Source organism: Rhamphochromis sp. 'chilingali' (genome assembly GCF_963969265.1).
Source record: "Rhamphochromis sp. 'chilingali' genome assembly, chromosome: 9".
NCBI classification, from domain to species: domain Eukaryota; kingdom Metazoa; phylum Chordata; class Actinopteri; order Cichliformes; family Cichlidae; genus Rhamphochromis; species Rhamphochromis sp. 'chilingali'.
Genome location: NC_137936.1, coordinates 9576703 through 9602299, shown reverse-complemented (window position 1 = coordinate 9602299; position 25597 = coordinate 9576703). Strand labels below are relative to the sequence as shown.

Sequence of the window (25597 nt, the reverse complement as noted above, 5' to 3'; positions counted from 1 at the left end):
CAACTGTGCAGAATCAACCGCTCCTCTGTGTGGTTGGTGGAGTTGTTTGAAAGCTGGACTGCTGATGAATAGATCGTTCTTGTCCTGGTCTGAAGCCTCACAGCCTTTGGGGATTCAGCAGCCCTCGGTATGTCACAATGACAGGACAGTCTGTGGGGTGTCGGTGGGAGTGTCGGGTGTTTTCCATCATAAACAGCTGCTGCATAGGCCTCCCACGCAGCAGACAAGTTCTCAGTGTGTGTGTGTCTGCCTGTGCTCACCTATGTCTGCGTGTGTTTATCTGAAGATGCCTGAGAGGTGGAATTGAGGAATGATCGATGACAATATGACAGCTGTTGCACGTAATCTCTGCGTGAGTGTGTGCGCACACGAGCAACATCGTGGCTGTTTACTGTCTCAGGGAAGTGTTTGGATGCCACACATCTGTTCCCAGGGTGCAATGCCTCTGGCTTTGACTTTCTTTGATCTCCGTCTTGAACAAATGGGAAACCTTGGACATCTTCCACTTCAGCAGTGACAAACCAAACTCCCATTCTTGCTCCAAACAGGTCTGTTTCTCATGCTGGTGTGGTTTATGAGGCTGTTCATGGGAAATGACATGCCACAGACACTATCATGACTCAATTAGCAGCTTTCCTCCAGATAGTGACATTCAAGTGTACAACACATTTAGACACGGCATGAGCTGGCATGCCCGGGTAAGCATATCTCACTTTCACACAGAGCTTTCTAAGCTCAACAAATCAAAATCTTGAAAAGTTAGAAGCAAGCGGGGAGGCAATCTGTTTCCCAGCACACCGCCAGATTCTGTTTACACACGGTTACACAGTGACATGTTCCAACATGTGGGCACAAATCTACATTACCTCTTTCATAATACTCTTTTAAGGCCTCAGGCAACAGCTCAACGTCGTCTTGAACTTTTTCTGGGAAAGTATGCTCAGGTGCATTCTCCTGTAGCAAACAGGTGATATTTCCTCCTCTGGCAGGTGGAGAGGGTTATTAAGTATGACCCTAACAGTTAGTGATAATTTCTACAGTTTTAGAAAAGAGTCACAATGGGCAGTATCTGCACTTCTGCATTTTCCCTCTGGAAAATGCTTATAAGTCTGGACAATCCTCACCTTGTTGATCGCTATGCCAAAATTACAAAACAAGGAAAAAGAACTATGTAGCGTACTTGGAGTTCCATGCTAGCAAGTAAAGTTAGCTTTCCTACATATGGACAAGATAGCATGTTAATGTTAACTTTAAGGTTGAAGCACCACTATGATAGTAGCAGTCTCTCAGAGACTCGAGCTGGCTGTTGGCCCAGTAGCAACCTCAGCCTATTTATTGATAGGGGTGTGGTTGCTTTGAATAACAGGTGGATGCCAGGACAGGTGTTAGCCCTGCTAGCTCTTTGCTAAGCTTCCCTGCAGCTGGTTCGAGTCATTTTACTGGAAATACTGACTATGTTTTTTGATGGAATTACTATAGCTTTCCTTGTGGTTATTTGTACTAACAGACAATTCAAGAAGTAATAATTTAGCACTCATTGCTCTCTTCAAAAAACTGAAGTCCCAGCTTCAAAGTGGTTGTCCACAAACCAATGGGTGACGTCACAGGCATCTATCTTTTCTATACAGCCTACGCTGTAGACTTGTCCTTGTTTAATTGTGAGACCTGGTTTTATTTTTCATTTTAGGGCAGAGGAAGCTCTGCTTTCACTGCTCTTGTGTCAAGTAGGCATGCTTCTCCATGGCTTGCTGAGATGTCACACAGGAATTTGGGGGTAATGATTTTTTCTTTTTAACTAAAATCTAGGTCAGGATACTCTCAGAGAATCTCTGGCTTCCTGTTCCAATGTATAACTGAGGTCTATTTTCTCCCTCCATCTCCCCTCCGACCCCATCAGCCACAGTGCAAGCCAGTACCCAGAAGGACACATGGAGGCAAGGCAAAGAGCTCAGGCGCCGTCCATCTTTCTACCTCTCCCCCTTCTCCCCTCTTTCTCGCTATGCTTCTCACTGGCATCGAATCTGCAGCAACACATGTCTCTGATCAAGTCCAGCCTGCGTCATCAGTTAGTAAACTCCAGGCTCCAGGAAAACCAACAGAGAGCACATTCATAGCCGGCGACCCTGTGACTGAGTGTGTGATTCATTACTCTTTAATATGCACCCCCTACCCCCATCCTCCAACCCACCCAACCACTTCTCCAATCCAGCCTTGGGGCAACTCCGCAGCCTGATCAAATCCATCATTAAGCATATTTGTGGTGTTACCGCTGTTGGCCTTCTTATTTACCAGACCAGTCTCTGGCCTGTTTGCAGCTCAGCGGAGAGGAATTAGCTTTGCATTCTGACATTTGCATCACTTGTCCAAACTCTGATTGTATTAAGAGTGAGACAACAGAACTCCAAGGAGACCTCTGAGGGAGACAGGAAAAAAACTCCCACCAAATGTTAGGCAACGTTAAGATTCAAGAGCAATAAAGTGCTCTTTAAGCAAGGTGATAGACACCGAGAGGTGCTAATTTTGCTGGAGGAAGCTGAGAGAGTAACACGTGAGGTGAGAGGTTTTGGGGGAGTATACCTAGCAAAACTGAGCAGTTGTTTTATTCTTAAGAGTAGAAGAACGAGTGTCGCTTTGTTCCCATTCCCACAGACACACCAGTAATGAGGTTATCTTTCACACCTGGGGTCTCAAAGTGGAGTGGCCAGGCCAACGGTGACCAATACTGACATTTTATATTAAACTCGAGTGTAACAATGAAAGAATACTCTACTGTATTTTCTACCATAATACACCACAAACCCCTAAACAGACGGACTGGAAACACTTATGTTTTCATGTGACTTCCTTTTCCCGTGTGAATCTCAAATCAGTCGATGGCTGCCTAAATCACAGCTTTACAACACTTTATTTGGACTTGTCCACTGGTGATACTCATCCTACTGTCAAGTGACTGTAACATCTCAAGTGTGACATGCTAGCTATGTATATTCGGTGTCAGTGTTATGGCTTATCCAGAGGGGCAGTAAGCATCAGACTAAGCAACAGTCTGAAGCTAAAGTGGGTCTCTGAAGGCCTCTTCCTGGGAGACTTCTCTCCAGGTCTTGTGTGTCATGAGTGCAAGATGAGTCCTGTTTATGAGATGCTGACAGCTCCTTCCTGTCTCCCAGACCATGAGCCCTTACTGCTGCTGCACTGAAGGCCGCTCGTTAGTTCCTGGCCACCCAACTCCACCCCAAAAAGTTGGCTGCGAGAGCAACCATGGGTGGGACAGCTGATGGGGGGGATGGGACACAGCGCTGGCACTGGCAAACTGCAGCAGCCAAAAAAGAAAAAGAAAAAAAAAACACCACATGAGCACTTTAGCTTTTCGACCCAGGGCTGCTTTTTTGGGTAAAGTAGGCCAATGTAAACTCCCACTTCCTGTCCGCCTTGTCTCAGAGGGGGAGAGATGATCCTCCTGTGAAGAGGGAAAGGGCTGCTGCTCTGTAGGGACCATTTCCACTTACTACTCGCACACACACACACACTCACATAAATAGACATACAGCAGTAGAGGCAGGCAGAGAGTGAGTGGGAGAGCGCAAGCGAGTGAGCGAGGAATACACAAACACAGTGGGGTTCAGGAATGTTAAACACATGCTTTATGGCATAAATAGCAGCCACTTTTGGTAAATTACAGTGAGTGCTCTGGCACTGTAAAGCACACAGCAGGAAAACGTTCTCAGATTTCAGATCCAGGCCTCCACTCTCCCCCGAGGAACAAGGGAAGGGGAGCATGTTGTGTTTTTAATTCTCTATAAAAAGGCAGAAAGAAGTACAAAAACCTGTGATGCAGCAATGAATTGAAATGTGCCTGTGTTTTTACAGGAAATGTATAAGGCTTCGCACTATCTGGGAAAACTCTGACCTAGTTATAAAGGATAGAGGAAAGCCAGATTTGTCCAAGGTTCAAAACATTTAGCACAAAAATAAATAAATAAATAAAACTAGAAAGGCCTTTGCTTTTTCTGAACACACATATCATATATCGCTGCAGTATCCTATAAATCTTAGATGATGAGAAATATGACAGAGATTAAAATCATCAGGAAAAGCCAATCAAGAGCAAACCTGATGTTTAATTTGAGGACTCGTTTCAACTGTGTCTGCTGCCAGAGCTAACACCCTGACCTCGGGACATACCAGCTGACATCAAAATAGTTTGAGCTAACATCCAACAGCTGATCTTTTAATAGTGCTTTTATCCAAGAGCACAATAACTAAGACACACGAGAACATGAGGGCAAAAGGAGCCACAATCAGCCACATTCTCGAATGAAATCCTCATATTATTTCCATGTTGGAGGTTGTTGGTGTTTGTCCACAGATGTTTAAGAATTTGCATAAGCAATCTCATTTGAGGATTGTGTGAGGTGAGTCACCATTACATGCTGCAGAAGGCATCCTGGCTGGTAGCTGACTCAAAAGGAAATAGGGAACTTTGCCGTGGAACACCTTACCTCACTCTGTTGGCCCAGCTGGCTCAGCCCACGCACACCAACTCCAACTAACTGACTGACTGCTGGCTTGACTAGTGGCCTGACTTACTGACTGTGAGCACGAGAGACATGGGAACTAAAGCTAAACAGTTTCTGACTCACTCTCTAGGCAGAGGAAGAGGAGAATGTAATTCTCTCCCCAGAGAGGGAACAACATATTTACACTGCAATCAAGTAGTAATAAGAAATCCCCTATATGATCATTTTAAAAAAGGTAGGTGAGCACATGTGAATTAAATCTTCAAGCTTGGGCTGGACAGAAGGGGGAAAGAGAAGTTTTTTTGTTTGAGTTCTTTTAACTGTACACTCACATATCCAGTAATGTTTGCACAGTGACGAACGATAAGTAAATGGCAGGTGCAAACTGGAAGCAGGTGCATTCAGTTGTTTCCATCCATCATCAGCACAGTGTGTTCACCTGCACATCTGCAGTTCAGTTTCAACATCCCGGTCATTTCGCTCACTAATTACAAGGCGCTGAGCAGAAATTTCCCAGTTAATGATCAAACAGACTTCCATGAACCAACACTTCTCAGCCGCGCTCGTTTCGTCGCATCGAAGCGGAGATAAAACAGCCGGTTTGCAGGTTTTAATAAACATAAATTACTTTATTGAATGAAAGGATATCAGCTGCGAAATACAGGGAATAGGAATTGAACACACAAGCATAGCACAAAAATATGACATAACGCATCACTTGCACATTGCACTATTAAACACTGCCATAAAATGTTCAGGAAAGTTTTTAAAAAATTCATCTTTGCATTGTCCATTTACAGGGTCCTCATTACATCATAGGCAAGCACGTCTCCATGCTGTAAACTACAAAATTCTTTGGTCCCAGCCTTTTTGCATTTTAAAACTTTATAGAACTAATTTCTACTAATACTGCAATCATTTCTTAAAACCATGACTACTAAATGAGGTAAACACACAAGGCACATTTTGGTTTCAAAAATAATATAATTTCAAGGCACGTATTTATTTGAGTTGTATGGCTTTGGCTGACATTATTAACACTGTGGTAACCTAGAATGCATGGCAGAGCTGCACAGTGAAACTCCTTTGGAAAATAACAGACGGAACGGCTTTTCCTATCTCCTAAACACATCAGATTAAAGAGAAGGTTTGGATGTAGCCAAAATAGAGGCTTAAAATGATCCCCCAACTGGTGAAGAAAACACTAACTGGTGCCATTCTTTTGTGATGACATGCTTCCTCTTTTTTCTTAAGCAAACCAAGGGCAGTGGAAGTCACCTGCTATCAACCAGCGAAGGTCAGGGCTGTAGCACCTGTTAGCACCTCGTCTATCTACACCACAGTACCGAGGACAGCTGTGTGTGCACTCAATTGTGTGTCTGTGTGTGTGTGTGTGTGTTTTGAGACACGCTAAGAGATTTACTCCACCCACGCACCCCTACCTCTGAGCAGCTGTGTCTCGGCCATGATCCTGAGCTGACCGGCACCGGGACAGAGACGGGAAAGAACACCTCTTAACCCAATGAGTTCACTACATATTTGGTGTTTGGAATGGGCACAATAGCAACATAGGAGCTGATATCAAGTGAGTGTCTGCATAGTGCAGTTCAGATTTGGTCCAGCCTCAAGACCTTGGACTATATTTAAAAAGAAAAAAAAATCAGCTTGTCAGCTGTTTTTTTAATGGTGAAAAAGAGGCTTGTAAAGTCAGATCCATAATGAGGTTTAATTCCATCCAGGTCTCATAAAGCAGGCCATTTCATGCTCTTTGTGGCCTTATAGGTCCTCAACAGGGCAACCGGGCTTGTGAAAACCTCTTCTCCATGGCTGCAAGCCCTCCTGAGCTCTGAGTGGGTCCCCTCTGCCTCCCTTCAGGCCGTCTCACACCGAAGTGGAGCAGCACCCCGAGGAGCTGTGTTTCTGCAGCAGTGACATGCGGCTGAAGGTGCGAGAGCACACGCTACACTGGTACTTCTTCACCTCGGCGTGGGTCTGCAGATGAGCCCGTAGATTGGAGCGGTCGGCGAAGGCCCGGTTGCAGTGGGGGCAGGAAAATGGGCGCTCACCTGCAGGGAAAAGTTTGGAAACTTATGACTTCACTGGAACTTCCCTCTAGATGTGAGTAAAAATCCCATACAGGGACACAACTCGAGCATCACTGAGTTCACAAGAGCTTTCCACTAACACCTCACACACAGCAGTCACATTGTGAAGATAATAAAGAATCACATGGCAGACCGGTGGGGTCAGAGACTGACTGAATTAGCATGATTTAATCAGGGCCAAATGAGATTACGCTAACAAGTTGCTGCAGGTACTAAGTGCTCAGTGATAGCAGGGAGCCCTCAGGCTTTCCTTAAACCTTTTGTCCCTCCATTCTGCGTGATAACCAACAGCAGTGGTAAGATAATTAGCAGATGAGTCATTGTTGCCGAGACATTAAACACAATGTGTAATCAATGAGTGCAAGGTCTACAGAGGGCTTCCCTGTGTGATAATGTCTGCTGATTGAGTGTTAAGCTCATCACATTGATTGTCATGGATATCCTGCTGCCTCATACACAGTCTGAATGATAAGGGAGTGACCTGCTGCTGACTAACAATGATGTCAACTCATACGCAGAGCTACAAATTTTCAGTAACACAGATTTCTTCATTCATGTGTCAACAATCCATTGGAGAGTTGCCAGATACCATACAGTGTTGCACAATACGTGTGAAAATGGGTCTTACCTGTATGTGTGCGGATGTGACCGCGCAGCAGCCACGGCCTGGAGAAAGCCTTCCCGCAGGTGGTGCAAACGCAGGGCAAAGTGTGTGAGCGGATATGCATCTTTAGAGCCCCCAAGCTGGTGTACTCTTTGGGGCAGTGTTTGCAGAGGAAAGCTGGCCTGGCAGCTGTGGCAGGGGTCTCTCTCTCTTCTTCCTCCTCTGGGGGACTGATATGAGCCATGACTCCTGTGCATTTCATCCGCTGGCGAGGGCCATACGTGTGCACGGGTTCAGGACTAGGGGGGTCTGAGGTGCGCCCCTCATCTTCCTCTCCACTGCTGCTGGCATTGCTGCTGAGGCTGGATGGGGAGCTGAGGTCCAGGGGCCCTGTGTTGGCAGAGGGTTCTGTTTGGGAGGCTGGTAGGTAAAGGGTGGGAAGAACACTCAGATCCCACACCAAACCTGTGGTGAAGCAGGTGGCAGTGGTGTTGACTGATGAGAGATCAGCAAGAGTATAATTCTCCAAATAAGTGTCTGTTAAGGAAAGAGGATGATTTCACAGCCAGTGTTAGAAAGCTTACAAAAGTTAAATATTAAGCTTGTAAATGCATTACTGAAATCTAAAAACAATTTTATCTATTCTCGTGGACTGCATGAATTCTCTTCCTGACTGATTTAGGTTCTGCATTCTTCTCGTTTTTTTTCCCCCTTTTCCTCATGATTTACTGAGAATAAAGTTAGAGCCATGGGAAGGCTCTGTGGCCGCTTCCTCCCACGTATTCACAAGGGCTTGTAACATGAATGGAGCTCTGTCTGGGTGCAGGAAGGGGGGTAAAGTGCATCTAACGGGTCCCAACTTGAACGGGGAATAGACTGGTTTGTAGTCGGACCAGACAGAACACATTTAGAAAATGTTCTTACATTCGACTTGAACTTTACTTCTACAGTTAGAAAAAGGGACAATTTCATGCCTCATTTGCGACGCTTATGTAAGGATGCTTTCATAATTCATTGAAGGGATAAACAACTTCGTAACTCACTGTTCTGGCATTCCAGTTCACTGTAGTTTGGCTTTTGCTTAGCAAAGTATTTCTTGACCAAGAAAGATCGAGGCATTGTCCTTCTTTGAGGGTGTAGCAACTGTGCGTTAAAGTATCCTGTGGTCACGGCGCAGTTTCTAGAAGTCGAAAAAGTCGTTTATAATCTTGCTCTGCGGATCCGTGGGAAACAGGGGAGAAAAAGTCCTCCAACAGCCCCAAAAGTTAAAGTGGAACTTCAGCAAAAAGTCATATGTACAGCTTTCATGAAGAGTCTCTAAATACTGGCCTCTGTTCTGAAATACTCTGACACAGGCAAGTAGGGGTGTGCTCACCCCGAGGGCCCTCCCCACCTTCCCACCTCACATATCGCCGCTCAAGTGCTCAGAAAGAAGCTTTCACGCTCAACACACTTTACGACAACAAAAACATGAGCCTCACAGCCTTTCCACAGGAATCCAGCGGCGCTGAGCCGCAGACGAGAAAAGGTGAAGGAACCATAGCGAATTGTTTTATTGACATGCATGTAAATGGCAGTTTGGGTGACTGTGGCTCTCTGTGGTGCAATAATGCAGATTCTTGGAGGTGTGATGACAATTTGCCCTCTATTAAGCTCATATAATTATAGATACGGAAGGATATAAACACCTGACCCCATATATACGTAATAATAACACCGCAACAATAATTCCAAGCAGATGAAAGAATGAGAATAACCATATGCTGATTTAAAAACACACTGGCTGCTATTGTGAAACGGCATCTTGACTTGGTTTAAAGTGTCATCGGACTTTCCATTTTAAGAAAGGTGCAGCTTGATATAGAATAAGCTATATGCCAGTTTATCAATTTATGGACCGTAGATCAACGTCAGCAGAGTAACGGCACCATCTCCTGGAAGAAAGGAAGTAAAACTATATGACCATTCACGCCATGTGAAACCACTTTGCTGTCAAAGCGGTCTTCTTGCGTCCAAGTCATGTCACCCGTGAAATAGCTTTAAACAAACTAAGAAGAAGGTTGTGCACGTTTGAACAGCAAACGTGATATAGTAATCCACGATTTAAAAATAAGATAATTACTGAGAACATAACACACAATAACACAAAACAACAGATTCATGAATGACACAGATGATAAACCATGTAGTAATAATCAGTTTGTCCTACTGGTAGGTAGAAATCCTGGAGTAAATCACAGTCTTCTGATTTTGAAAATAAAATAAAAAGAACACTGAAATTGAATATACCTGACAGATTTAAGCATACATCCATACAGTGATTTTTTGCGTAAATTTCACGCACGTGTTTGTCCTTCACATCACGGACAATGAGCCGATCATGGATGTCCACAAGGTCCTACTGTGAAGCAGCACACACATATAAAAGTGAGCATGGATTCTTAGTTTTTCAAAAAAGCTCTGTGCCATAGGCTGTGCGCTTTGATTGGCGTTCAGCTTTAGTATAGGATCTAGTTAAATTTCAGACTTAGACACGTTCACAAAAGATACAGTATTTTTCGTACACGTGTTAATATTCAACTGCTATTGAAATAGGTTATTGAACGTTAAATACTTATTCATTTAGGCCTATTTCTTTAATGAAACATCCAGTAATATGGAACAATAGCAAGGGATGTTAAGATGCGTTAACCTCCCTTATCATTTTAGCAAACCAATAGGTGGAGACATAACACCAATATTTGTCCAGTTCTTTCCGCTTATGAAAAAAATACCTTATTCCCGTGCAAAACATGTTTTTTTTTGCCGCAAAAGGTCAAATTTTAGTGTTATTACTTCACAATATCGACTAAAAATCTCTCCCTTTATTTAGTCATGCAGCAAAATACAAAAAGTTACGTTGGTGTAATTTGTATAGAAGTGATTTACAAAGCTGAATAGACCGAACAACAAACGTAAACGTTACATTAAAAAAGTATTATTATTATTATTTTTTTAAATGAGGGGAATTATCTTAACAAAAATGTTTCATCTTTGACTAAACTCAAATCAAAACGACAAGCTCCCTCCTGGCCTCTGATTGGTGATCTGCTCCTGGTGGGCGGGGATATGGGCGGGTCTGTTATTGAGCTATCGGTTGAATATTTGAAATCCAAAACAACAGTCGCATTGAGGTGCGTTGTAGCATTTATAGGCTTATTTTGAATATATGTACCCAGCTGAAACTCCATAATGATCTTCGAGTCAAACTGAGAAAGCGCAGGTAAGGTCGCTGCAGAGCTGCTCTCACAGGCTGCTAACGTTGACGGGAAATAGATAACCTACATTTGAATTGTTGTCATAAAGCTACATTTCGTTCGCTTGTTATTGCGTTGGACTGATAGGCACTGCTGGCCGTCTAAGGTCTTTTGATTTGATACGATATAATCTTCTGGTATTGTAAATGAGGACGCCGAGTGAGCAAAAGACATGAAACAATATACAACAAATGCATCTGATAATGAATTCAGGCAACGAGAAGAGATGAAAATATGATTCAATGATATAATATCTGCAGTGTTTTAATTTTGATGCATTTATACAAAAATAAGAGATAAATCTTTATGAATTAAGTGCCGTAGCTTCCCACTGGTCAGATGTTTGATGAAAAGAGCCCCTCCCCCATGTATCTAGAAACAGATGGTCACTAACAATGAAATTCTTGGGGAGTGGGCATTCTTATTCAAACCAGCAAACTACTAAACATTTCATTGGGCATCCCAGTCAGCTGACCTGAGACTGCTTGAATATGTTAAAAGTAATATGGGATCTCATGGCATCACCCACTCCCAAACAGTAAGGGGGGGGAATCAAGGGCTGTGTTGAATTAAATCAGGAAGTAATGATATTTTATTCTTTTTGATTTTTTCTCTTGCCCACAGCAGCTGAAGAGCATTGTAACACCCGAGCACCGTGCAGAACAAAGAAGAGCAACTACAACAGATATGTTCAGAACAATCGCGCGTATGCTTTTTGGAAGAGAGGAGGAGACCCCCGAAGATGTCAAGGCTGGAGACACGATGGAGGAAGGGTGGCATGTTGTCACTCACCAAGGTCAGTCATGCAGCGTCTGTCAGTAATATAACATTATTTAAACAGTGACATATTTTACATCATTCCAACAGGCTAACACAAAAATGGTCAAACAAAGTTAAACAAGATATTAAACTTCTTTCATGTATGTTTATGTATGTGTGTTTGTGTGTGTGTGTGAGAACTGCGATTCAGTAGGTCATCTGTTAGTTATTTAGTCCGTGAACTGCACACCTTGATATTGAGTGTTTGTTTTTACACGCGAGTACAGTGCTTAGGCTGGGGCATATCATACCGTTCACGGTAATACCGGTATAATGATGGGCAACGACAAGAAAATGAAATATCGCGATAGAAGATGGGTAAAATGCACATGCTCACTGCCTCTGTTTACATACGCACATGGCAGAAAAAGCATGGCGGCGACGGAGAATGAGAAGGGCGAAAGCGAATCGTTGAATGAAACGGATGAACCAGAAATGGTTTGTAAAAATGCTGCAACTTCAGTGGTGTGGAACTGGTTTGGCTTTCGTCCGTCAGATACACAACAAAGCACTATTTTTGGTAGAGCATGCTAAATACGGCACACTTAAAATCAGTCCTTTGATTTTTCTGAAAATCGACAGTGCCCCTTATAATCCCGTGTGCAATGTTTCCTCTAATTTTTCATGTGTCTGAGCAAACACACAAACTCCCTTGGACCACTGTGAGCGACAGCAGACGTGTGCACTGTGGTCACGCCAGCATCGAATCCATCCAAGTTACATGGGTTATTAAAATAATCAAATTACAGCATTTATGTTAGACTACTGCTTTAGCCCACATACAATGAAAATTAAAAAAAAATCTTGTTCATGACCTGTGTCGTATGTTAAGTTATTATAAAAAATAACTTGAACTCCAATTTTGAAAACACAACTTTTTTTTTTTTTTTAAATAAAGCTCTGACTTGTATTACGAGTCTATGGTCTGTGAGAGAGTCTGTAACTCTCTGTCTGCAAAATACAGAATATAATGACCGATGTTGGGCAATTAATTATATAGTTACTTCTTCAAAAAAGTAACTGAGTTTTGCAAACAACAAAGTTTTTTGCAGCTGTTTACCTACAAATGCAGCCAAGGCAGTTTTTAAATAAACATTTTAAACTATTTACAGAACAATCAGCTGTTCTGCCGATCAACACAATTTAAAAACTGATATAAAGTCCACACTTTTTCCGTCAATTGTTCCGTCTGTCCTGCTCACATCTCCAATGGTTGTACACGTTGTCATTAACGTGGCTTCACTCCACATCCGCCGCTTTGCTAGCTAAAACACCGGTGTCAGCACATAAGGACGCTGTCATAGCCTGTCGACGACGCTGATTAGCTGCGTATATACGAATGTGAATCGCATCATTGGCTGGACTATGGGATAAGGTGGCATCGTTCTAATCCCATACGGGAGCAGCCAGTCACTTACTGACTAACACTGCAAAACAGAATTGTTAAAGTATTAATTTTAATTTCAATTCAGGCTAGATTTTTTTTTTGTGTGTGCAGCGCAGATTTTCTGTGCGCAGAGAGCGTGCCAGCAGTGCGCAATTGCGCACGCGCACAGCTTAGAGGGAACATTTCCACTGGAAATGCCTTTTGGTTAAACTGTCAGCAAGAAATTTGCATTTGCACTGTTAAATTTTTATACAACTTTATGCACATAAAAACAGCTGTTTGTTTAATTGTAAATAGATTGATGTTTTTTTCCCTAATAAAGTTGTGGAGATGTAAAGTATTTTGTCTAGTGTCAATTATATCGTCAGTTATATCGTCATCGCAAATTTTCAAATGTATATCGTGATAAATATTTTTGGTCATATCGCCCTGCTCTTATGCTTAGCATACACATACCCAGTCTTATAACTGAGGTCAACTTCTGTCTTCACAGAGGCAGGTTCAGCAGAAAACCAGGATGCAATGTTGACTGACAGCCAACCATCCAGCTCTGTTCCTCAAGGAACAGACATGGAAACTGACTGGTGAGGTCATCGCATGCTTTTGTTTTTTTGTTTCTGTATTATATTTAAAGTTAAAATACTTTAATAAATGGACCTATTACGCTAATCTCTAGCTCCATAATTATATTCATTGACTTTAGTAAAGTAAAGATGATTCACAATTCAAAGTAATCCTTTATTTATCCTATACTGGGTCTGATGCAGCCCCTTTACACCCTCTTTTTAAGACATCTTTGCTCTGATTGGCTGCCTCGTGTAAACAAAGTTTTGAATAGTCTGTAGGTGGGGTATCTGTGCTGATAGCCAGAGTTTTAATGAGTCTGAGATGACCGTATTATGAATATCACTGAAAAACAGAGATTCAGAGGAAACTGAAAGAAGTCCAGTCCATTTTTTTATAAAGCACGTTTAAAACAACAAAGATGACCAAAGTGGTGCACATGAAACAGGACAATACAGCATACACGCCCACACACATTAGTAAAGATATCCGAAGAATCACAAAAATAAAAAAGCCTAAATACCTAAGCTCTCACTCTGGTTTGAAAGCCAAAGAATAAAAATGAGAAAGCTCAATCCCCAACCCAGCTACATCAGCAGATCTCAGTGACCTTAAGGCAGGGTTGTCGAACTCCAGGCCTCGAGGGCCGGTGTCCTGCAGGTTTTAGATCTCACCCTGGGTCAACACACCTGAATCCGATGATTAGCTCATTACCAGGCCTCTGGAAAACTTCAAGGCATGTTGAGGAGGTAATTTAGCCATTTAAATTAGCTGTGTTGGATCAAGGACACGTCTAAAACCTGCAGGACACCGGCCCTCGAGGCTTGGAGTTCGACACCTGTGCCTTAGGGGATCATAAGGTGTTAAGAGATCAGCAAAATATAATGATGCCAACTTATTAAGGGATTCAAAACATATGATAAAATCTAAAAGCAAGCATTTAAATTAGTAGTGTTTTAACCCTTGTGTCATACTGGGCCCTTTTTGGGTCCCTTTGTTTGTTCGCATGAAAGCCATTTTCACTGTGTTGGGTGTAATATAGCCAAACTTGTCAAACGGCTTCGTTTTTGTAAAATATTTAAAATTCCAGTCTGATTTTCTTAAATCAGCCTAACACGGCTGAGCAGCAAAAATACTCACACTGATCACCCTAGGGACCGTTTTGGGCCCATTGACTTCCATTATAAACGCTATTTTTCACGCCAGAAAAATTACGGTCAAAGGGATCGTCAGGTCTCCAGCTTAGGTTTCGTTTTGGACTACAGGCCTTAGAGTTGTAATTTTTTTATTTGTCCACCGGGTGGCGCCCTTGCTTCACATTTGACCTCTGCTGGAAAACAGCGGGCTGCTTGGACAGACCTGCCGGAAATGACGCCTCTTTTCCGGCGTGCAGCAGCGGCTTCGCCCGCTGATCGGGCGGACCGTTTTTTGGTCCCTAGGACCATGAGAGGGTGCATTTTTTTTTTTAGTCAACAGGAAATGACGTATTTGTTGTCACGTGGTACTGGAAGTGTGCGCTGGAAAAAGGAGTCCGACGCAACATGCCCCGATCATCGTCGCGAGTTAACCCGGGAGAATGCACTCATTTCGGCCTCAACGAGCAGCATTTGCCGCCTGGAGACCATTTTCTGGTTCTGGAAAAAAAAAAAAAAGGCGATCGAAATGACTCTTGGTGCCAATCTTTAGTCCATCTAAAGGCCTAATTATAATAACAATCAAATATTACTTCAAATGTTTTTTTGGGAAAATATTTAGTTTTTTAGTTTTTTTTTTTAGTTTTTTTGTAATTTAAAGGGTTAAAACAACGAAAATATAATTAAAACTTTATATGAATATTTCAGGGAGAAGTAGTTTTAAAAGACTGACCAATTTAAAGTGAAAAAAAAATTAATATTTAATATTTTTATTGCACTTTTTGGGCGTGGTCGATAGTGTGCATTTTATGAAATGCGCTCCTGGAAAAAAAAATAAAAGGCGATCGAAATGACTCTTGGTGCCAATCTTTAGTCCATCTAAAGGCCTAATTATAATAACAATCAAATATTACTTCAAATGTTTTTTTTTGAAAATATTTAGTTTTTTTGTTTTTTGGGGCTAAAAAAACAGGGCGTTCATGTAATAAAACTGGGATTTAAACTGGCGGTGTTTAATGTGAGCATCTACCACTGTAACAGTGTTTTTTTAAATATATGTTATATGCAGACAATAAGGAAAAGCGTTATTGTCCGTTTATTGGGTTTATTTTATGTGTCTGGCCAGCGTTGCAGATGCCGAGCCCACAGCACAAAGCGGGAGTACTGGGACCAGCGCTCAGTCCGTGTTCAGCTCTTTGTCCAAGCCCAAAGCTATAGCCAAGATGACACAGGCTAAGGTTTTGGCAGAGCGGCATCATGTGTCCCGCAACGCTATTCAACGCCAGAACCGTGTTCGCCAAGGAGTCCAACACCACTCCTACCACCTCCAACAGCCAGGCTGTCGCAGCCTCAGCCACTGAATCTCTTCACTACAGATTGCCACACTCACACAAAAAGCTAAAGCAACTGAAGACAGACAAAAAATAAAAACAAAACAAAAACACTTGTAGGCTTTTCCACGTTTCTGCAAATTAAGCTAAACATTTAATCTTTATGTGCCAACACTAGTTAACTGTTACCAGGCAGCTACATTAGCATTTGAACTTGTACTGTATCTGAATTTGAAATGAAGAATTCACCTCATAAAATGAGATACGCTAGGTTTCTTTTTTTGTGTATGTGCACAGGTAAATTTATACAGTGTTGGACCAAGTGCTATGCTATGTTTGACACCATGCACTTCCCTGTATGTTGTTGGTTCAGAACCTTTTTTTGATACATCAATAAAAGTATGATTTTGCAGCTTGTTTGTTTCTTTTGTTTATAGTGAAATTGCGATGTCCCACAGACAGTGAACTGCTCACTCTCTCACAGATGCAAACAGTTGATCTCATTAGTTTGGAGGAAATTGCACCTGCTGTGTTCTGCTCCTGCTGCAGGAGGAGCGCGCTCGGTGGGGAACTGGTGTAATCTGGAGGTTTACCGTGAAGTTCAGACCTTGTGATATGGCTAGGATGGAGGCGTCTCCTAAAACAAAACTTAACAAGCAGTCAACACTTGGTTACAAGAGTTTTGGTAGTTCAAATCAGCTGGCTGATGGCTCATCACCCAGTGACTTAACTTGTGACTTGACTAAAAATTATGGTGAGGAATTGGGAGGTAGAGTTCAAACACAAAGATATAGTACTAGTAAATAAGGCATCTTATTTAGATTTGGTTCAAATTTGCCTTGAAAACCCAACAAATTTCAACTCAGTTTAAAGTTGCTTTTTCCTCACTTGCTGCTGCCACAGATCCTTTCCATTTGAAACAGCTGGCACCTAATGGCACAAATTTGTTTGACCAAAGTCCATCCAATCAGGAGGCTGATGAGGACTGCTCCAGCAGAGGCACACCAATAACTGTCTACGCTCTGTCTACCATCTTTGCCATGCCAGTGTCAATTGCTTTGGTCCTGCAGATTTACCTGGGTGAAAGTTTGGTATGCAATGGTGTCTAAAATTTGCACGTCGAACCCCTGTCACATTATTTCTCGTCACGGCAGTTGTTTACAGGTCTTCCAACACGGGGAGTTGTTTTCGGATCACGAGCGCTGCACCGCACTCGGTCACAGAGTCCTTCGTGATGGTGGATCCAGTGTGGATGCTGCCATCGCCGGTGCCTTGTGTTTGGGAGTCGTTCATCCACACGTATCAGGTGTTGGTGGGTATGTGATTTGCTCATTGCTCAATGCTGATGCGACTTCTATTTATAAATACACACGAAAGTCCCTGACCTTTTTTGATTTCCTCACTGTAGAGGAGGAATCATGCTCGTTCATGACATACACAGGAATGAAACCAGGGTGATCAACTTTCTGGGATCTGCTCCTAAAGCATTCAGAAGGGAGGTGCTGCACAATGTTTCACAGGCCAAGGTAGTATAAAGGCTGGGGTGGAGGAATCCTGAAACATCTGCATTTTTTCATTTGCACCTATAATTTATTTTCAGGCAGGTCTGCAAGTAGGAGTGCCAGGCATGCTCAGGGGACTGCACCGTGCCCACACACTGTACGGAGGGTAAGAATATAGAAAAGTTCATTTTAATTAGGTGTTGTTGTTTTTTTGTCACACGTCATGCCATAAATCTGCTGCAGTCTGCCATGGGAGGATGTTGTCAGCAGAGCTGCAGCTGTAGCAAGAGAAGGTTTCAATGTGTCTCACAGTTTAGGTGAGACAAACTGCTGCTCTTTGTATTTTCTCTCCTCTCTTCCTTCACAATACAATAATAAATACAATAATTTTAACATCAGGATTTTTTTGGGTTTTTTTTTTTTTTTTTTTTAAATCTCCTACAGCTGATGCTATATCAAAGGTGAGTGGTGAGCAGCAATCTCAAAGCTTCAATAATGCATTCATGCCACATGGAAGACCTCTGAGTGCTGGTTCATATGTGAGGTTGCCTCGCCTGGCAGGAGTCCTGGAGGCTGGTTTGTTGAATTTCTACCATGGCAACCTATCTCAAGAGATTGTAGATGAGGTGACTGATATACATATACAAACTGGCATGACTTTGTGAGTCAAATATGACATGTGTTTTAGTCCGGCATTGCCTTTCACTACAAAGGTACAAGCAAATGGAGGCGTACTGAGCAGAGAAGACATTGGTAACTACAGTGTGGATGTAGAGCTACCCATTGAAGCCCAGTACAATGATAAAGGTGACATTTTACACACCAGAATTGATAAAATTATCTTTATTTTCTTCACGTCTTCATCTGCAGTTTGTTATTCTTGCCTTAGAGTTTATAATTCAGGTTCCTCCTCCTCCATCTGCTGGTGCAGTGTTGCTATCAGCTCTCAACTTGTTAGAGGGACTCCATATCAGCAAGAGCAACGTAACAGAAACTCAAACACGCCTCTGGATCGCTGAGGTACTGGGGTGTGAATACCTCCGATATCTTTGTATATTATGACCTGTTGTAAATGGCAGTTCTCTTACATAGGTGTGCTTTGTTTGCTATCCATGAAGGCCCTGAAAACAGCTTTAGCTATGGCCAGTGGTTTGGGTGACCCTAATTATAACTCTTCGGTGACTGAGGCGCTCTCTGACATGCTGAGGTAAAACATGTTGCAGGATCATAATCACTGTTAGGGTTACAGCTAATGACTGTTTTCAGTAGTGGGTGTTTAGACTGTTTTGGTGAATGGTGAGTTAATAAAATATAAGAAAGCAGAAAAAAAAATCCCACTATACCCAGAAACAACAGAGGTATTGTCCCAGTTGAGAAAGCACAAGTATATTAAGGGTTGAAGCATTACACCGGAGGTCTGAGTCACTAAAAGTCATACTTGAACACACCTCCAAACGCACTCTTATCCAACTTGGATAGTGTCAATCCTCACATGAAGAGTAGTTTTCCTTTTTGTTTTTAAAAAGTTCTGAGAGATTGAAGAAAAAGATTGAAGTCACTTTCATATGTCCTTGTTTTCTAAAGAAAAACAAATCTATTCAAAAAAACAAATTAAAAAATTGTCACAAACTATTAGGCTCTAAATCCACTCATCTTTGTTTAACTTTAAAAGCCCTTAGTTTATACTAATATCATTCTTTTGTGTCATAAAATCCAAAATCCACTACAAATTGATTTTTCCTCTGTTCCTGCCACAGCAAGAGTCAGGCTGAAGTCTTCGGGCAGCAGCTGAATTACTCCCACACATCTCCATCTGAGTACCTCTCGCCTATCCACTCCACCCAAACAGAACTGGTGGCTGGACAGGTCATTGTCATGGGACAAGATAAGCTCATTGTGTCTGTTGCAAGGTGACTGGGTTACAGCCTACAGTGTGACTCTGATGATCAAACCAAGATATGTGTGGTATGCGCTTCTTGGAAATGTTACATGGTTTTGTTTTGTTTTTCCCCCTCTGCTTTTATCTTCATCCTCCTGCAGTTCCTTGAGCAGACCATTTGGGAGCAGACTCATAACTCAATCAGGCATCGTTCTTAACAGCCTCATCCTTGATTTTTCCTGGCCAAATACAAGCAGAGAACAACTTCAAACTAATCAGGTGCAACACCATCAAAAAATCTCAGGCTGTGAAATCAGTCAGGTATGAGGCACAGTTTTAGATATTACAATCGACTGTTACTCGCTTACAGGAAAACTGTGTCGAGCCAGGAAAGCGGCCCCTGTCGCTTCTCATGCCCATTATAGTGGTGCCGGCTTTGCATAAATGTGGGATCCACATGGCAGTAAGCACCTCTGGTGAACAAAATGCCCTGAGTGTGATCACCCAGGTTTGATCTCCTTACATTATGAAGAAAGTTGGCTTCACATTCAGTTTTGTAAAAATATTTGACGATAACACTGTTTCTATGCTTCAGATGCTGGTCAACGTATTATTCTTCCATACAGAGAAAAATGACAGTTTTTCCCTGACAGGGCTCCATCACCAGTTTGAACCAAATAAACTTCTTGTTCACTGTGAGTATCACTTTGCCTTCTGCAGTTGACCTTTTGCCTTTTTAACTAATAATATATATATATATATATATATATATATATATATATATAAAAAATATTATTATTATAGTAACTTCCTGCTTTCTAATTTCCCTCCCCATCAGCTCATTATCAAGGAGAAAGTGGGCAGAGTTTCCATGCAAAGGCCCATGCAGTTCAAAGAGTGAGGACAGAGGAGTCTTATTAAGCCGCGGAGTGCCTCAGTTGACTGGTGGTTTAATACAGTGTTGTTTTTCTCCTCAACTTTATTCTTGAAATAAATATTCTCACAAGCATAGAGATGTCCTTGTACTTTATGATGTAAATTTATGAAAGTTCTCTGGTGATTACAATCAGCCAACAGGGGACAGCCAGCAACACAGATTACTTACTAATGAAAAAAGACAAAACTGAGTATTCATATTACATGTTCCAATTAAAGGAACGTGATTTAGTTGCTCATATAAAATTAACTGTCATTTAATGCCAGTTAAGAAAACATGTACATGCATGCAGAAGAAAATAATTTCTGTTATGTAAAACTGATGTACTTTCAAGATAGCTGCATCACGCTATGTAGAATGTGTGGTGGAGAAGGACACGTCACATGTATTCAGTCAGGGCAAACGTGCCACTGGGAGCAATGCAGTCTAACTCTTGGTTACTGTAAACATTTTCCCCAGTGTGTTGGTTACTTTTTTTTTTTATATAGCTACCAGAGTGTAATACATTGGTAATTAGATTAGGTGACTTCATGTATAAGAGGGAAAGTAATCCTCGATAAGCAGAAGGTTTGTGTTCAGACATCAGGTTGCAGCAGAGGCACTTCTTAATATCAAATCTACTGATGTGTATGAAACAAAAAGATGGAGTCACATGTAATCTTCTGGTGGAGCAGGTGTTTTGTCATCATGGGTGTTTAGGTAGATCTTTCAAAGTTACATAACAGACGAGTGTCACGGCCCAGTGTTATTCACTCAGCATGTCAGTGCTTTTGATGTTGTGGCTGATTAGTCCGATTTGACCTCTGTCAATTATAAAATTGACAGATGCAAAATTCAGTATGTGACCCTGTTTTTTTTTTTGTTTTGTTTGTTTGTTTGTTTGTTTTTAGCAAACTGCACTCAGACCTTTCAGGAACTCTTGACCTGTGCAACCGCTGGCTGCTTTAAATTTCGTCTCTTAATGATCAGTCAAATTCAACGAAAGCTCCAAGTTGGACAGCAAATACTTCAATAAAGAAAAAAAAGATTCATATTAGCTTACAGTCAGCTGATCGCATCAATAGTTCTTAACTCTAAATCAGTCTGCAGTCAAATATTTGCCAGATTGAGAGATTTCATAGAGAGCACTTTTAGGGCGGAGAAGGCGAGCGCCGTCAGGTGGGCGTTGGCGGTCACATGCAGGCCAGCATTTAAATGCCTGTAGTTCAACCCTCCCACTCCACAGCAGAAGCCAAGAGGAAGTGATTCACCTCTGCTGGAGTTAATTCATGCTCCAGCAGTGGATTAACCGGATACGAACAAGGCTTATTGTTCTTAATTCATGATCGCAGTAAGTCAGTTTTTGAAATTATTGTTTTAAACAATAAACCGAATCGTTAATGATTGTAAGTTGGGAATGCTTTTTGAGTAAGTTCAAAGATCAGGCTCGTTTGTTCATTTAGAGAGCTGGGGACGCCTATATTATATCCTGCTGTGAACCTAGGTTAACTTTCACAGGAGCTTAAAGGGAATCACGTCTGTAATATTTCACCTTATAAGTCAGGGTTTTATCCATGACAAAGCCTGCAAATAATCAGGCAATGTGCTTTATTTGAAAATGCGTCTAACTTGTGGTTCTAGCGAAGTATCCTCGATTATATCTATTGGGCTACATTGTTACAGCATTTCTATCGCATTTCTGCAGGTTACCTGCTTATATAAGCACAGTATCAGCTTTCAACCGGTCTGACAGACTGTAGTGGTGGGAATAAAGGGTTTCAATGGAGCCCAGAACTGTTTTAAGCGAGAAGTTTTTCATCGTCACTCGCGGGAAGTCGAGGAAAGGCTTCTGCCGAGGATGTATCGGGCGCATAGAGTCGGAGACGAAGCGTGGAGAGTTCGTGGGGCTCCTGTACGGCGGGAACAGCAACCCAGGGACCCCCAAGAACGGGGGCCTGGTGAAGATAGAGGACATGTACCCGCTGACCCGCCACCAGGCACAGCTCCTGCTCTTCATTTCCAGCGCAAGCAGACGCCTGGAGCTGCTCTGTAACCCGCAACTGTTCTCTGCCATCTGTGAGCTGTCTCAGGACGACCTGGTGGTGGTGAAGCACAAGAACGGACACCTTCCCGGTTTGGTGAAGAACTTGATGCAAATCGGACGGAAAGACAATAAAGACGACCTGTACATGCTTGCCTTTGAAGTGGAATTTGTGGTGAGTTCATTTTATAATCTATTTTTACATTTTGATTTGATGATTCAAGTTGTGAAAATCATGGAGTGCACGATCATCCAGATAACTGCACGTGCTCTCAAGTGCAACCTTAATGCTTTAAAATGCACCGAGATAAGGATGACTATATCGCTCTGAGTGATCAGTCATGACTGCAGCCAGATAATGTCACTGCAAATGTACAGATGCATCAAACTGTTTCTGTTCTGTATATAAGAATAACGTCAGAGTTCCTGTTTGCGTTTCAGTAACTGTTTTTCCTTGTTTCCTACACAGGACACCGATCATACTTTGTCATCCAAGAAACCTCCTCTGTCCCTTTTCAGTGCTGCAGACATCATCCAGGTGGTCCCATCTTACTCTGTCCCCCTCGGACTGCAGTGGAAAGATGCCATTTGTGGGGGTAAATGGATTATTAGCCTCACACACAAAGTTAACAAGTCGGTTTCAAAGCCATATGATGGCTCTCAGGCTTTATCAAAGTCCTTTTGTTTTGATAACAACACTACCACACTACAAACATGGTGCACCTCCTTCTTACTAAACAGCAAACTAAATTCTTGAAAACTGCTTCCCCAACCACAACCCTAACAATGCAAAGAAAGTGGTCCCACTACACAACTGGAAAAACTGGTTCTGTTGTTCTGGAATGCAGAACAGTAGAACTGCCACATGATCTGGCTTTCTTTTACCTTTGGTAGACTGTGCACTTGAAACTATCTACATACTTCAAATATAGATCTTTGTTAGCTGGATGACAATCTGATGAAGCAGCATGTGACAAGCCTAAAAAAAAAAGGAAAATGTCATATGACTTTCTAGGCATCGCATCCTCACCTCTACATATCGTGATATATGTCTGCAGGTTTAAACAGAAAGGCGGTGACACGCAACAGCTGCATTGCAAACATCGGATCTTGTGCACAGCCGGCGACAGAGAATCGCACCGAGCAGAGTTTGACTCAGAACCAGAGTCTGAGCTCAGTGCCTTTGGAGGTGGGATCCATGGTGGAGGTGGTTTCCAACTCAGGGATCACAGTGTACGGGGTCATCCGGTGGTTGGGTGTCCCTGGAGGAAAGACTGGTGAATGGGCTGGCATTGAACTGGTGCGTGACTAGAAATTTGTGCAGTTGCTTTCAGTGTGCTTTGGTGATCTGTCGTATTAATGTTATAAATCACTATTCCAGGACTACGACGTTAAGGGCTGCTCTGATGGGATGTATGGTGGTCAGCGGTTTTTCACTTGCAAGGAGAAAAGAGCTTTGTTTGTTCCCATCACAAAGTGCAGCCCCGATGGCAGGTTTCTAAGTGCCTCTACAGGAAAAGAGATCCTCAAATCCACTGACACCACTCCAGGTTCGACACCTTACCCAGTCTAAAACATGCATACACAAGAAATAAAAACTCGATATTATACACAAATTTACATTATTGGAACAGATTTTCCTTTTTTCCTGGCAGTTCTGTTCAAACTGTTTTGGTTCCTTATGTTTCTATTATATTATAGTTTTTATTGTACAAATGATTGCTCAAAATCCTTTAGTCTTACAAGACAAAAACGCAAAATGCGAGGTTTTCCAAAAAGAACTCTTGATCAGGGCGTGAGGATTAGGTAAAATTCATACTTAAAACTTTTGGGCAGCTTTTTAAAAATGTATTGTTTATCTGTAATTTATACCTGTGTTTCACACGGCTTGTAAATGGTGTAACGCACAGTGAAATAGTATAGAACCTTTTCCAGGTGATTCTCCTCCAAATATTCCCACACCTTTCTCTCTTTGGCAGGGTTTGGTGACAAGAAATTACGTTAGACTTGAGACAGTGCACACAGTGACACACTGCTTGTCATGTCTGACAGTCCTGTGAGCTTTCTGCTTTAAATAAGCCAATTAATCATTAATCATTCCCATCTAAAGCTGCCAGTAAAGTCACGAAGACTGTGTTAAAGTGTCATTTCATCGTAACATCTGCTTTTCTCACCTCTTTAGTTCCTCCATATGAAGACACGGACGAAGATGTGCCACCTATCCCTGAATCCGAGGCGCCATTTTTGTTAGTGGGAAAAATGAAAGGGATTCAGGGACACATTAACTCCTGTTACCTTGATGCCACACTCTTCAGGTAGAACACGCTCACCATCATTCCCCTGCAACAAACTCCGATTTGCTTAGCTTTATCTAAGCTAATCGTATCTAGAGGAGATCATGTACAACCACGTGAGCACGATACACTGTATTCAGATAAGTGCACAGCTGACAATAACGTGTGGTTCTCCTTCCTCAGTTTGTTCAGCTCATCTGTGACCCTGGATGGTATCTGCAAGAAGCCTGCTGACACAGACCAACCCATAACCTGCACCCTGAGAGCAATAGTGAACCGTTTACGCAGGTATAGACGCTGCCTTCAACACTGTTTATCTCATTTCTTTTATTATCATGTTGTTTGCACAACCAGGACGTAGTGGCTTTTTACATAGTATCAGCTGATAAACGAGTGTTGCTGTTTTCTGCCTTGATGACATGGTACATTCACATGTGTCTGTATGGTTAATGTGTTCTTACAAAGTGAATTCATGCAGTTGCTTTCTCATAGCTAATCTATTTATTTCAGACAAGGCTTCGTCCCTGCAGAGAGTGTGATGAATTTTCGGACTCATCTTGGCTGTGACACTTTTCGGACAGAGGAAAAAGGTACCTGCCCGTATCTTGAAATACATTATAATATAATAAAAAAAATCTGAGGGCTTTTTTTCAGATTTATTTATCTGTTCTTTTTTAAACTGCCTCTTGTCATTGTAGATCCAGAGGAGTTCATCACAGTCCTCTTTCAAAAGGTGCTTTGCACGGAGCCTCTGCTCAAACTCAGGTATGAACTTGAGCCGCCCAGGACTGGATATCTTACTCTATTTGACTGAGTATAGTTGAGTTACTGAATATGTGTTCCCCCGCAGATCGAAACGAGAAACGTCCCAGGGTGCCTACACCTTCCAGATCTTTCTGGAGAAGGAGCAGATGGGACAGATACCCACGGTCCAACAGCTGATGGACACATCCTGCCTGTCAGGTGACCTTAAATTTGAAACGGTGAGTCCTTCTCTTACTAGAAGCGAGAGTGTGTTTAACAAGTTTTCCTCTGTACAGTCATTAATACTTTTCTTATGTCCTTCAGATGCCGTCCTGTCTAATAGTTCAGATGCCGAGGTTTGGAAACAAATACAAGATGTTTTCTCACATTATTCCCTCCTTGAAGCTGGACATCACAGATCTCCTATACAACTGTGAGGAGCAGTAATAAGCAGCACTTTCTTAA

The 25597-nt window shown here is 42.2% G+C and overlaps 4 protein-coding genes across 5 annotated transcripts in view; 3 read left to right on the top strand and 1 right to left on the bottom strand.

Moving 5' to 3' along the window:
- Positions 1 to 5125: 5125 nt before the first annotated feature.
- On the bottom strand, positions 5126 to 8635 carry snai1a (snail family zinc finger 1a). The gene is made up of 3 exons (XM_080892577.1): positions 8270 to 8635; positions 7251 to 7763; positions 5126 to 6583 (listed from the first exon to the last, which is right to left on the bottom strand). The coding sequence occupies exons 1-3, from the start codon at positions 8343 to 8345 to the stop codon at positions 6399 to 6401; spliced, it is 774 nt and encodes a 257-aa protein (XP_080748703.1). The 5' UTR covers positions 8346 to 8635; the 3' UTR covers positions 5126 to 6398.
- Positions 8636 to 10343: 1708 nt separating this feature from the next.
- Positions 10344 to 16168, top strand: tp53inp2a (tumor protein p53 inducible nuclear protein 2a). Of its 2 annotated transcripts, none has more exons than XM_080891848.1 (4): positions 10344 to 10488; positions 11150 to 11318; positions 13222 to 13312; positions 15552 to 16168. In XM_080891848.1, the coding sequence occupies exons 2-4, from the start codon at positions 11210 to 11212 to the stop codon at positions 15784 to 15786; spliced, it is 435 nt and encodes a 144-aa protein (XP_080747974.1). In that variant the 5' UTR covers positions 10344 to 10488; positions 11150 to 11209; the 3' UTR covers positions 15787 to 16168. The 2 variants fall into 2 exon arrangements, with proteins under 2 accessions (XP_080747974.1, XP_080747973.1); XM_080891847.1 differs by having other exon boundaries at positions 11147 to 11318.
- Positions 16169 to 16336: 168 nt separating this feature from the next.
- Positions 16337 to 20096, top strand: LOC308403083 (glutathione hydrolase 7-like). Its single transcript, XM_080892334.1, has 15 exons — positions 16337 to 16510; positions 16660 to 16847; positions 16921 to 17072; positions 17165 to 17282; positions 17357 to 17424; positions 17502 to 17575; positions 17703 to 17884; positions 17972 to 18065; positions 18148 to 18278; positions 18377 to 18465; positions 19016 to 19168; positions 19299 to 19416; positions 19508 to 19645; positions 19733 to 19832; positions 19976 to 20096. The coding sequence occupies exons 1-15, from the start codon at positions 16372 to 16374 to the stop codon at positions 20056 to 20058; spliced, it is 1827 nt and encodes a 608-aa protein (XP_080748460.1). The 5' UTR covers positions 16337 to 16371; the 3' UTR covers positions 20059 to 20096.
- Positions 20097 to 21298: 1202 nt separating this feature from the next.
- cyld2 (cylindromatosis (turban tumor syndrome) 2) overlaps positions 21299 to 25597 on the top strand; it is a 6073-nt gene continuing 1774 nt past the window's right edge. Inside the window, exons 1-11 of the mRNA XM_080892356.1 lie at positions 21299 to 21404; positions 21759 to 22269; positions 22564 to 22690; positions 23153 to 23394; positions 23476 to 23644; positions 24277 to 24409; positions 24572 to 24676; positions 24899 to 24978; positions 25087 to 25153; positions 25239 to 25371; positions 25457 to 25565. Coding sequence (XP_080748482.1) covers positions 21835 to 22269; positions 22564 to 22690; positions 23153 to 23394; positions 23476 to 23644; positions 24277 to 24409; positions 24572 to 24676; positions 24899 to 24978; positions 25087 to 25153; positions 25239 to 25371; positions 25457 to 25565 — 1600 coding nt within the window. The 5' untranslated portion in view covers positions 21299 to 21404; positions 21759 to 21834. The remainder of the gene's footprint in view (positions 21405 to 21758; positions 22270 to 22563; positions 22691 to 23152; positions 23395 to 23475; positions 23645 to 24276; positions 24410 to 24571; positions 24677 to 24898; positions 24979 to 25086; positions 25154 to 25238; positions 25372 to 25456; positions 25566 to 25597) is intronic.